This window comes from Erithacus rubecula (genome assembly GCF_903797595.1).
Source record: "Erithacus rubecula genome assembly, chromosome: 3".
NCBI lineage: Eukaryota > Metazoa > Chordata > Aves > Passeriformes > Muscicapidae > Erithacus > Erithacus rubecula.
The window spans coordinates 32,711,234-32,724,710 of NC_136689.1; the positions used below are offsets into that span (position 1 = coordinate 32,711,234).

Consider the following 13,477-nt stretch of genomic DNA (forward strand, 5'->3'; position numbering starts at 1 on the left):
CATGTTAGAAACCAAAAGGAATGTATCTTTTCTCCAGTCACTTAAATTTGTTTTTGGGGGATCAATGGGTCTATATGTTTTATCAAAGGTACAGAAACTGATCTATTGATTTTGACAGTACCATAGTCCTGTGCCAGATTGAGCTTCATGTAGGTGGGAAAGCCCATTATTAAAGAATGATTTTCTCAAAAACTCTTGAGTATCTTCTTCCACAAACAGGATGGAGTTTCTGTCCTAAAGCAGAATAAAAGTTGACTATCACGTGTTAGGATTTTCCCATCGCCTCTACTTTTAACATAATAAGAACATTAGAAAACTCCTCCTGAGTAATCCCCTATGGTCTGTCAAGCCCAACAGTGTCTCCACATTATTGTCTCCAGTGGTAGAGGGAGATGCAATTTAAAGACCAAAAATATAACACCTGCCTGTCTTTTGCAGTTCCTTTATTTTTTATTTCTCCCATATTCCAAGAGGAAAAAAAGAAAGAGTATATCTAAAATAAAAGATAAGTGAAAAATGTATGTATTTCCTCTGTTGTATTTCTATACTTGTAGGAAGACTTAGATTTTAATTGTATTCACAGATATGGCAATGTTTTGATCACAGATATGGCAATACTGGTAATCTTTTACTATAAAAAATCTTTTTTGTCTGGTTTGAGTCGCTTTCACCAAAAGCTCTTTTGGCTGAATTTTTAGGGATCAAATAAATGTGGAGTAAAACTTAACAATTTTAAAAACATTTACTGACTTTCATGTTACCACTGATAGTGCTATTGCTGTAGGAGCTCATGACTGTCTGTGGATGTGTGTGCTAAAATCTGTAATGCTCTCTTTTTACAGCTTCTGCAATCAGGAAAAGCTACCCATCACATTCCAGTCCTGTGTGATGACGAAGGAGTGCCAGGTGTCAGAGTGGTCAGAATGGAGCCCCTGCTCCAAAACTTGCTTTGACATGACAACCCCCAAAGGGAACCGTACGAGGTCACGGACCATTAGGCAGCTCCCTGTCGGCAGTGAGAGCGAGTGCCCACAGTTGGAAGAAGCAGAGGAGTGTGTTTCTCAAGGAGATGGTGTAGCACCCTGCATTACGTAAGTTGGTTCATTTCAGTGCTCCATTGCTAAAGTGAACAATTCAGCATATAGGGCTGGTGATGGAATATCAACCAAACCATGATTAAAGAAATAATAAGTAGGACTTAACCTTTTATTCTTCAGTGTTCTTGAAAGCCTGCAAATAGCTGTAGTGTAACCAGGTCCTTATCTAAATACGCGAATAATAATAATAATAAGTATATTTTCATTCATTCCAGTTTTTAAAAGATAATATTTGCACATACACAGACTCAGGCAAGAAGAAAATAAATTAATTGTATTGATTTACCAGCAATCTTTTCCCTACATACCATTTCTCATTGTTTTCTGAATTTCTTGTCTGTTTGCAGACTGAACGTTGAAAACAGGAAAGGGGTCATAAACATCTGGTCAGCTAACAGACTGTCTTAGTGAGGCTTTTATTCAGCACAACAAAGGCATTACTGGGCCACAAATGGTAAATAAAAGTGGCTAACAGTGGCAGCAAAGAAAGTTTAGGAGAAATGACAGAGAGCACTTTATGACTCAAGAGATTGCTGTAATCCTTATCTAATCAAAATTAATATTAAAGTCCCAACTGTGTTTTTTCTTTATCGAACTAAGAATAGAGTCTGGAGAAATGTCACTTGATGTTACATATCTTACTGTGGTATATATTTTTCATTTAAGAGCTGAAATATCATCTTTCTTTATCTCCAGCTGCATTAGGAAGCACTTTGCTTTATTTAGCCTTAAAGTACTTGTTAGGTAGAGAATTCTGTGGCATTTCTTGCAGTTCATAATCCTGACTGGGGTTTTAACTGTAAGTCAAAGATCTTCTTTGCTGTGTATTCACTGATTAGGAAGCTTCCAGCTTCTCATCATTCATCAATACCCAGCAGGGATGCTTCAGTACTGCAGAACAATCTTCCTTTTAACTGTGAAAAAAACCCAAACAAAACAAAAAAAAGAAACTTGCTGAAAAGTTTTTCTGTCATTGAAAAATTACAATTATAGTTTCACCTTGATATCCAGAAGAAACTTTTTTGTTTCCTACCAAAGATAAAAATATGCTTTTGGATTATTTGTGGGGGGAGGGGAAAGAGGGAGATGTGAGGTTTTCCCCTCATTTTCTGGCTCCTATGTTTCTCAGCATTCTCTTTCATATTTTGGATTTTGTTTATATAAATTGTCAAGCTCTAAACAAATGCTGAGAGTCACAATCTTGAAAGTTAACTTGCCTGAACATGGACTATATGTCTCTGTATATCAAGTTTTTCTTCCCTCAAATAAAATATTCATATGTGTAGTATGTTTCAGGAATTCAACAGAAAATATCCTCCTAAAGAGTAAGGATTTTAAAAATAAATAATGCAAAAGAAGTTTCCATACATAAAATGGGAGATTTAATACACCTTTGTGTGCAAGGAATTGTGCTTTATGGAACTAATGAGGTTACTGAGGTGCTTCAGCTTGTATAATGTAACCCTGTGTAAAATGGCTGCACAATCTCTAACGACCCAGTGACCCAAATGTGATGCAGGTATGGCTGGCGGGCCACGGAGTGGACAGAATGCCGTGTGGATCCTCTGCTCAGCCAGCAGGACAAGCGGCGCGGGAACCACACGGCGCTCTGCGGGGGCGGCGTGCAGACCAGGGAGCTGTACTGCGTGCAAGCCAACGAAAACCTCCTCTCCTACCTCAACACCCTCAAGGATAAAGAAGGTACATTTGGTGCAATTGCCATTCAATTAGTGTGAAATCAGAGCGTGTCAGTGTTCCAGAGCTCTTTCACAGCCATTGTCTTCTGCCATGAGTGCCTCCTTACCTTGTGAGTTACTGCTATTTCTTAATTCAGGTGAAAACGCTCAGTTGCTGCAGCATTCAGTACATATAGATTCCAAATATAAACCCCTACAAATTACTATTTCTTAGTGTCTACTGAAAAATACAGTTCAGGATACCATTTCCATAAAAAAGAACATGAAAAGGTGGGTCAAAATCCTAGAAGTCCTGGTTTTTTTCATCTTCTGTAAATTTCTTGTGTGTCCTTCATCTGGGTGATGAACTTGTGCTATTTGATGTGTAGATGGAATATGTAAATTCTGACATGTAAGCTCAATATAGAAAATTGAAAAAAATATGATTAAATTTTATTCCCAGAGAATTGATTTTTTTTCCTTTATTTGGTCAAATTTTTAAATGCTTTCAGGACTTCAAACCAATATAATTTCATGGGTTTATTTGCGTAACTGAAAGAGAGAAGAGATTATTCCTTGTCACTGTTGGAGCCTGTACAGCTTCTTAAGAAAAGAGAGGATAACTTAGAACACAAAATCTTTAATTAATTTGGTAATCTACTTGCTTTAGAATAACACCTGAGTAGTTTACATTACATCTACTTCTATAGTATAGCAGTGCAGCACTGTAGATTCAGAAATCAGTGAATTAAGCTAAATATATTTTTAATTCATTTTTATCCTCTACCTATTTCATACAAACACATGTTATTATTAATAAGTAAATGAATAAATAAATAAATACAGCCTTGTACTTCAGGAAAAACAACATCAATATGCAAATCCTGTGTAACACCACATTTTGTCCAGGGCTGGCCAAACAGCAGACTGGTGAGGCTCCTGCTGTGGTTTAAAGGTACTCTCAAACTTGCCGTGGAGGTAGAGTTTGTGGGGAATGCTAATACCAACATCCATTTCAGCATGACTGCTCAGATCAGTAGGGTGTGACTTGTGAGCTCTGCAGCCCCACATCTGTATTTATTAAAGAAGAAGCTTTCAAGCCTCTTTGTCTTATGCAAATCAGCTCTGCCCAAGGGCTTTTAGTAAATCGCCTCTGCTGAACAAAGTTTAGATGCCTCTGCCTAGTATGAGCTACAAAAACCTCCCAGCTAAGGAGAGGTAACAATAAAGCCAGTGGCAGCTTACTGTTGAGAATGATGATTAGGATTTTGGTAGGCTGTGAAGTCTCGCCAGATTAGGCGTGTGTGAAATGTACCCTTATCAGACTGTGACAGGAATACATGGAGCCCATCAGGAGGTAATCTCTGCAGGCTCCTGGAAGCTGATTAAAACGTAGCTAGTCTTTGGATGCATAAACATGAGAACGGTTTTTCAAGAGCTCAAACTGGGAGTGAAGTGGTTCCTAGTTTAAGAAGGAGCTCTGGGCTGTTTCCACATTAGGGAATAGATTTGCAGAAGAGGTGCTTCTCTGCTCATCCTCCCTCTCTCTCCCCTCCTAGAATAGAAAACAATGAGTAATTTGAGATTATGATGTGGGGAAACGCCTTTATCTCAGTGTAGTTTACTGTTGGTTGTAGCAAATGCTGTCTGGGTAAGGCTACTCTAAAGATCTCTTTCTCATATACTCATGGTGGCGTTTCCCTGTTATTTCAGAAAGTCAGTCACAGAGCAAGTCGAAGGCTAGTGCTGCACCCCTGCTATCAATCACTTTTGAAATAACAGGTAGGTAAATTCAGGCTTCAACCTGACCTTTTGATTAAGAGCATGAAAAGGAAGCAACATCCCTTTTGGGGGACCTTGTTTGCTATTTGTGTGTAGTTAACATGTTTATGTAGCTCTGAAATAGTTGAATGGATTTGAGTGTTCTCAGGAAATTTCAGATCAGTTTGAAAGTGATGGGCCAAAATTCAAACTATTGAAGTTCATGAGCCAGCTGGGATGCTGGAACAGTTGCCTGTTCCATCCTAAACCATTATAGCTAGTGATGGTTTTTCCTCTCAATTCTGAGCATCAGTTTTGCAGCTTTCATCATAGCTGCTGTTTCCAGTCCCTTTTGTAGATTTAAAAAACCATGTTAGGCCTCCAGAAAGAATGTGAACTTCTAATACTTAGCTGAACCAGAGTCTCTCATGACATTCAGGTCAGAAGGGAGAAGGAGCACTGGTTGTAGTAGTTAAGCAGTGGCAATCAAGTTTCCTGGAGGCCACAGTCATTCTACCATTTACTTGCCACTGACATAAATTGTTTCATCTCTATTCACCTACTTAACTGGTTTAGTCATGAAGTTTCTCTTACTATATGATGTGGACAGTTTCATCTTATTCCGAGTACCTTTAAAACCCTCGATGTAGAATAAAGAGGAGGAAAGTTCCTTTATGGGCATAAATTTATTCTACATCTGCAAATACACATTTTTTTCCCCTATTAAACACAGGGTAACTGCTTACATGGAATTGTGCCATTTCTCAGAGCATAATGTTCTGAATGCATAATGTTCTGAATTATCTAGTGAGTTTTTTTATGAGAGAATTCAGCATTATTATAGAAAATAAGAGGAAAATATGTTATTTAATCGTTGGTCATAATGTGTTTTGGTCTTGGGTTTTTCTTGGGATTTTTGAGTGAGAGTACTTGGAGAAATGTCTTTGTGCTGTATGACAAATGACCAGAAAGAGAATATGAAGCTGTGTCTGCTTACACTGATGCAGTCACATATAAATTCAGTCTCTTTGCCAGCCTGGTCATTACTGGCACTAGTCTCTTGAGGGTCTTTAGAGAAAGACAGACTTTGGTGTCTTGATAAATGTAGCAAATGCATAAAAGCAGAACTATTCTTTTTCTTTTTAGTTGTTTTTAAAATGCAGTACTTCAGGGAGGTGTTTTCCAAGGATTTAAATTATATTCCGCTAAAAATTACTAATATAGAAGATGATTTGAGGATTGGTTTATTAAATTTTACTTTAGCTTTTAGGTTGCTACCCACAAACCTGAAATTCCTTGAAAACTGAATCTAATTTATTACTTAGACTGAAGGAGAAGATTGTGAAAATCCATTAACTTTTCTTTCTATTTCTGGCTCAAAATTTGGTCAAATTTCACATATATCTTATAGTATTGCACCCAGTCTAATCAGCTTTTAACATTACTTCCAAGGAATAAATAACAATCTTTATTGCTGACACAAGAGAGTATGAAAGGACAGAGATAAGACAATGTTTAAACTGTAAATATATGCATCCAGTATCATCTTATCTCGGAGTATCTTTGCTAAACAATAAGCATCAAAGCCTATGCTCAAAGACGCTGAAAGAAATTAATCTAAATTCATGGGAACAAAATGGTCATAAGATGCCCAGGCAAAGCTGATTTCTTATTTTACTGTCATCTCAAATAAAGAATTCTGAGTAATCCTGCATGAAATTCATCCTAAGTGCTTAATGACGAAAACATTTTTTAATAACCTGAAATAGAACTTTTCTGTCCTGTGGTTGAATCCTTTTGTTGTAAAAGCAAAATAAAGAAGAGAGCATTTGTACATCACTTAGGGTCTAAAAGCAGTATTTGAAAAGCATTTTGGTATATTTAAAGATTTATTAAAACCTGTGATACAAAAAAAACTGCTACTGCTAAAAGCTTCCTGATTAAAGTTCTTTTTTATTTTTCTGAGTAAAATTCCCTGAACTAGTGATGATAAGTTCTTTATCAATCATGATGAAGGCTAGAGATGAAGCGTGAAACTCCTCAGAGCACTTTCTCTATTCCCTGGAGCACTGTGTCTCAAGGGTATAATCAGCCCTTAATTTCAACTGTCTCACTTGGGCAATTCCCCAGTTAAATTAGGGTAAGAAATGTATGGATAGCAGTAACTTACTCTTTTTCTTTTTTTATTAGAAACTATTGAGTACAAATTCAACAGGCAAACTATGTTTACTTATATCCATTTTCTACACCAAATAGGCATGTTATGTTGATTATTATGCATGTTAGATATGCATGCCAAACTTATTGTAAAGTTCAATGATATGTCATAACATTTAATTTCAACATAGCATTATGCAGATGTTGGAATATTAGGCCTTATATTTATATTAGTTTGTTTCAAGAGATTGGTGAACTAGAGGTAGTAATATTAAATTACTATCTGCCACCTTCATGCCTTGCTTATGTGAAGCAACACAGCATAAAACTGTGCCAAAAGAGGCAATGTTGAAAACCAGAATAGGGTGAGGATTTTTCATTCCATTTTTCCCTTAAAAAAAGTGAGAATTGGATGCTTTTTCTGAAACTGCAAAGATAACCTGCTTAGAAAATCAGAACAGAAAGACAGACACGTGTGTACAAGCTTGACTGTATTTTAACAGCCTAGTGTTTACTTTCACATTCTATAAGTGGTTATTGATCTCATCTTTCAGAAAGATATTTTGTCATATACTGTATTTATTTAATCTGAAAGTTTTTCCATCAAAAGTGATGGCAAAAATTAGTGATGTAACTCCCCCGTGAAAAAAAATACTGAATAGAATGTGAATGCTTTTCAGTTAAGGAATTTCATGTTTCCTCATTCAATCAAGTGAAATAATGTGGCAGACTTCTAGCAGATATTCTTTGCTTACTGTAATATTTTTTCATGTCCCATATTATGAAAGAGAATTAAAATCTTGCTTTCAATGAAATGGTACATTTTCCAGTTAGAGTTCTGTGCCTTACTCTGGCATCTTCTAGAATTGTCCTGTTACTTGTATTACCTGAAAAGTCAAAAGAATAAAGTACAGAAGGAAAAGGGTGATTTCTGCCCAAGTTATTGATCCTTAAAGAACAGAAGACTCTGCCTTCACATATGTCTCTATATATTAATGACACTTAAAAAAGTTGTCTCGTGCAGTTTTTACAACTACATATATACATTACATATGCATATTTATAGACATATATGTAACAAATGCAAGCCAGATATATATATCTGAAACAAAGCCCTTCTTGAACTAAAGCTGCTGCTGTACAAATCTTACTGCTGAGTGTGCACTTGATGGTCTTTGTAGAAAAAGAAAAAAGTTTTTGCCATCATTTTAGCTGTGTTTCAGGTTAAAGCTTAAAAATAATCATTTAAATATTAATTAACTAGGCCTTTGAAGTTATAGTATCATACAGTTTACATATACAATGGAAAGGGTTTTATGTAGCTTTTTGTTCAGTTTCTTAAGGGAAGAAGTAATGAGATAACAGGACACAAATTTATGCAGAATGTGAAGTGAATAATTGTTATGGTAAAATATACCCCTCAAAGGAAAGGACTGGGTCTGAGGGGAGCTGCAATATCTACAGTCTTCCCATATCCACATAATGGGATTTGACTTTGTTCATGCAAAGATTAAACTGTCTTCCATTCAATTTTTTTCAAGGCAGCCATTTTTCTATCACATCTCCAGATTAAAATTATGAGATAGCAGCCTTTCTGACTGAAGGATGGTTCTGTCCACTTAGAGCTGAGGATCATGACCAGTGACATATAAGAAATATTTTAACTTTGTTTTGACAGCTTCAAGGCCAGTAGACCGTAAACTGTGCACAGGACCTCTTCCCAGCACCTCCCAGCTGTGCCATGTTCCCTGTCCTACAGAGTGCGAGACCTCGGCGTGGTCAGCCTGGGGACCCTGCACCTATGAAAGCTGTGATGATCCTCAGGCCAAGAAGGGTATGTGAAAATTCAGCACAGCCTTTTAATGGGGTATTTACTATTCCTAAGTCACTAGGTTATGCAAGCACACTAAATCTTGTACCAAGAAGTGTATTATCTAGTGCCTCTGGTCATCAAAATAAAGTCATTGAATTAAGACTAAAAATATAGATGTGACAAAATATAGATGATCTGACATCACTGTTACACCAAAGGTCACAAAAATGTAGCCTGTTTACTCGGCTCTCAAAATCAATTTGGGTTTTTACTGGTCAATTCTAGTTTCAAAACTTCCTCTCAGATTGAAAGGGATACAGTCAGTGGGTTCACAATTTTGGCACTGTCTCAAAAGGATGTGTGTAGTGTGCAAGGCACTCAAAAATTGTCAGTTCAGTAATGGCTTAAGAATTCACCATTAGATTGTAAAGCATGATCTGACAAAGAGATGGCACCATTCACTGGTGATACATGATGCTGTTTAACTTATGACATATGTGCTGGTTCCAATTCCAGCATGTTTTGCAACTTATTGCCATTCAGAACAGATTGTAATAACCTGACATCCAAACAGGGAAGCAAGAATACAGTGACAGGGACCTCATGTTAGAAGTCTGTAGGCTTCTGGCTGTAAATGAGAAAAACTGGCCTAGTCATTGCTGCAAAGTGATTATCTGGTAAGAGCTGGGAATACAGGCTTGGTTTCTTGATTGAAAACTATTGTAAGAAAGGACAGCCACATATGTACACTGGAAGGAGCAGCTGTGATTACTATATTTGCTTAGCTGGATCTTTCTGGCATACTAACTACACTTCTGTCTGGGCAGCAATAATACAAGTCTTACAAAGCTGTTTTGTGGAACTCTGACCCAACCTTGATCAGTTCAAGAAGGAAAAAGCAGTTCACTGTGCGAATCTATCAGATTAAGTCTCCTCTGACTACAGCTGTCAAGTAGTCTGCTATTTCTGTTGCTGCTCCATCACTGAAAGATTTATTACATTTTCTGGGGTAAAGTTTAGGTTTGTGAGACTGATTTGGACATCTGTCTAACAGAAATACATTAAGATGTACTTTGTGCAAGCCTTTATTTCTGCACACATGAGCAGGAATCTTTTCTCAATTGCCAATGCTTTTTCTTCTCTGGAAATTCTTACATTTTATATTATAATTGCATTGACAGTTCTTCTGAGAATGATGTGAAAATTGTACAGGCACTCCCACTTTTAGCAGCATGTCTCTCTGCATATTTCCAGATCATTTACATCCATCCTTTGTTGCTGTAGATATTGGAGTCATTTATTTATGAAATTATATCAGCCTTTTGTGTCAGGCTTACCAAACCTTTTGAATATAATTTGGCTGAATTCTTCAATTTAGGGAAAAAAGTAGCAACATCAACAGAAGATAAATGGAAATGTATTTTTAAAGTAAATGCTATAGTTGAATTAAGAGGCATGTCTTCAAAGGATCAGTTCTTGCACACATGTTTGAAAACTGTCTTGTTTAGTTTGTGTCCTGGTAGATATGACAGAGTTATATCTCAGAGTTATAAAAAATATCTTTATATTACTAACTGATATAAAACAAAAGAGACTGTGAAAAGATGTGAGAAGAGAAACTATTTCTTGAATTCATTCCGTTGTTAGGTTGTTTTGACCATATTTATTCTCTTTTTTTCAATGGGCTATCCTGAAAGGAGAGAGTGGTGCATAAAGGCTCATCAGTTTCTCCATTCCAAAATTAGTTTAGGTAGTCTTAAGGAAATTTTTAAATGCAAAGGAATGTTGTGGTGTTTATTACTGAAAATGTATTCATAGGACTTGAGATTATTTCCGTGTTTTTCTCACAAGGTTGTGTTGTCTTTTTATTCCTCTGTTTTCTTTAGGAGGGTAGGAGAGGGAAGGGAGTGTTTGTAAACTGGTTTCACTTGATAATCCATTCCTGTTGGAACATACCTGAGAAAAAACAAACAACATATTTGAGAAATGGTACCCTAGTAATGTAGTCCAGATTTATAAAATGAGATGAACCTTGCAAGAGTGATGCTCAGGAAAAGATTATGTCTCCTTCCTGGAGTATGCATGATTATGATAAACAGGGGTTTAAGGCAAAGCCTCCTGAGGAGGCTCAAAAAAATTGAAATTTGTAACATTTTATCTCCAGTCCCTCTTTAATGAGTTCTTCTACCCGATTATCTAAAATGCATAGTATGTGTGGTGTGCCTTACAGAGAAGAGAAACAGAACTCTTCACTCTGGTGTAGACAAATAAAAACTGCTTCACTTCACATTTTAGAGTTAAACTGTTGTTTTCATGGGCATTTCAGGCTTTAAGCTGAGGAAACGTCGCATCACCAATGAGCCTACGGGAGGAACAGGGAACTGTCCTCACCTGTTGGAAGCCATTCCTTGTGAAGAGCCCTCGTGCTACGAGTGGAGGATCACGGGGCTGGAGCAGTGCATCCCTGACAATGAAAGGCCGTGTGGCCCCGGCACCCAGGTTCCTGCTGTGGTCTGCATCAACAGCGATGGTAAGATGGATGGTTTGTACAGTCCACACCAGATAGAGTGAGAGACTAAAATATCATCCACAAGGTTTTGTTCTCAGCTTTCTCCATCCTTAAAACCAAGCTGTCTGCAATAGATATAAATGCCCATTAATACTGCAGAGGAAGGGTGAGACCTCTAGTTGCTCTAGGACCAAGCTCCTTCACCTACACTGTGTAGGTTTTCAAAGCTTCACAAGGTGATTTACAGAAAATTAAATAGAAAACAGCTATTGTTTGCCAGTAGATCAGATTCATGCCTGCAGTGGCTTGACTGAATTCCCTGATGTAATCCCACTAACAAAGCTGATCCTCTGAGCCCTGAAACAAATAGAATGTGAGCATTGCAATAAGTATAGCTGGAAGAAAAATAATAATGTGTTTATTTAAAAGGATGGTTTGATGTGTGTTATGGAGTTGGGTTGACAGTCCAAGCTGTCTTGCTTCTTCAGAAGGTCAAAAAAAATACCACCATTATTCAATTATCTTCTGTGAGACAAAACAGATCTTGCATGACATAGTCATGAAAGCCAATTTTGAAAGCTGCTTACAGAATACTTTAATCTACTGAAGATTCATGAATAACAGTTGTGAGAGTAGTCTTTATTCATTAGTAATATTATAGTCTAGAGCAGCATATAAATAAAATAATTGTACTGACTGCAGTGTGGTATGGTAAGCGGCTTCTAAGTTCCAGCAGAGGATTAAGTAAGAGGACACCTCTGATGAGTGCTAACAGCTGCACAGAATATTTTGAAATTAAATCAGTCAGAAGTAATAAGAGCTGATTATAGAGATATTTAAATCTTGAACTTTCATGCTGAAGACTTTGGTTGTAATTGAGTTTTAGGGCTTAAATTGAAATGCTTAGAGTTAGAATGTAAGCTTTATTTTTCTGCATACACCTAGGAGAGCTAGTAACCATTTTTACAGCTCAGAAAGAGCTGTATTTCATGTCCTTAACTCCAAATATGTCCCTTTGAAATTTAATAATTTCTTGGAAATAACTTTGAAACTGTTTGCAGAGGTTTGTTGCATACATTTTCAGATGAAAAATTGCCTTTTCCTCATAAATCAAGGTGTTTCCTAAATAATTGTGAAGATACTTAAAAAAACAAAAAGCTTTTTTTTTTTTTGCTTTTCTAGATTATTCGTTTAGTTTACCTTTATTTTGAGAAATGTGTTTTCTCACACATATAACGTAATTTCTTTCTAAATTATAATATAATAATTTATATTGTATATTTGGAGCATGCAATTGAGCCATTAAACTTTGAGATGTCCCTTATCTATATGATTTTTTCTATTAAAATTCACAGGATTTGCTCTTTGCAGTTTGTGGGCTTTGGTTTTGGCCAAATTTGACTTTGAGGACTTGTGGTTAACTTTTTTGTTCCCACTATATGTTTTTTGTGTCTCTATCTTTCTGAATTATATGGCATTATATATTGCTGTAAATATATGGCCTTATACATTACCTGTATCAGTAATCTGCCTCAGAGTGAGAAGTTAGGGTTTGGCCTGTCAGTCTGTAAGATTAAAGAGTTGTAGGCACAGCTTCAAAGAAAGGACAAAACAAATTGTAATTCCATCTTTTTTTGTAAAGATTTGATCACCCAGTCATCCAGTCACAAAAATATGTGTTCAGTTATGTTTGAGAGTGCAAAAGCAACAGAGAATAATGTAATTAACTGCCCCAGCTCTTCTTTGAAATTCCTTATTTAATAAGCAGTCTTCTGTGTACTTCACCAGTAATACCAAGTGTGTGCTGCTTCGCTCTCCTGAGAAGGATTAGCATGAAGCAGTAGAAGCAAAGCAAGGACCCACCAACTCCAGCAATCTCCCCCTCCAAGCTGACTCTGCTCAAACATCTTATTACTTTTCCCCCCACAGCACCAACCCACTAGAAATCCTGTAGACAGCTCTTGAATACTTTCCAAACACCACCACCTCTTCCCAGATGGTTTCCATCTGTACTTTGGCCTCCTGCCCTGGCAGTCAACAGAATATCTGTGGTGTCCTTCACCAAACCCTTGCTGCAGGCTTCTAGATCCTGCTCTGCAAAAAACAAGAGGGAAACCCTTTGCAGTCAGGCAAGTTTTGCTTCAGGTCCCACAGCTTCAGGCTAGTTCCAGTAAAATAAAGTTTGGAGAATGCTACTTTTCCATTGTCTAAACATCATGGTTTAAATTATTCTTCGTAAGAAATTTGTTATATTCAATGTCCTTTGAGTACTTCTTGAAGAAGACTGCATTAACTGTCAGTTAAGTACTGTACCTTTATCAACAGGGTAAATAACTTGTATAATAATTATATGTTTCAGTATTTTTGATCTTAGTAGCACACAGGGAATTTAATTGCAGTTTTACAAGTAAAAGGGACCCTAAAAGGAAACAGTATGGAAAGAATTAACTATTGCATGGGGTTG

At 36.8% G+C, this 13,477-nt stretch overlaps 2 protein-coding genes across 3 annotated transcripts in view; both read left to right on the top strand.

Moving 5' to 3' along the window:
- The window catches only part of VWDE (von Willebrand factor D and EGF domains), a 458,699-nt gene that overhangs the window by 289,818 nt on the left and 155,404 nt on the right, over positions 1-13,477 (top strand). The window lies entirely within an intron of this gene.
- THSD7A (thrombospondin type 1 domain containing 7A) overlaps positions 1-13,477 on the top strand; it is a 263,208-nt gene that overhangs the window by 160,074 nt on the left and 89,657 nt on the right. For both annotated transcript variants that reach the window (XM_079301320.1, XM_079301321.1), the window contains exons 5-9: positions 843-1,091; positions 2,617-2,798; positions 4,487-4,555; positions 8,370-8,525; positions 10,831-11,034. In XM_079301320.1, the coding sequence (XP_079157446.1) occupies positions 843-1,091; positions 2,617-2,798; positions 4,487-4,555; positions 8,370-8,525; positions 10,831-11,034 (860 nt within the window). The remainder of the gene's footprint in view (positions 1-842; positions 1,092-2,616; positions 2,799-4,486; positions 4,556-8,369; positions 8,526-10,830; positions 11,035-13,477) is intronic.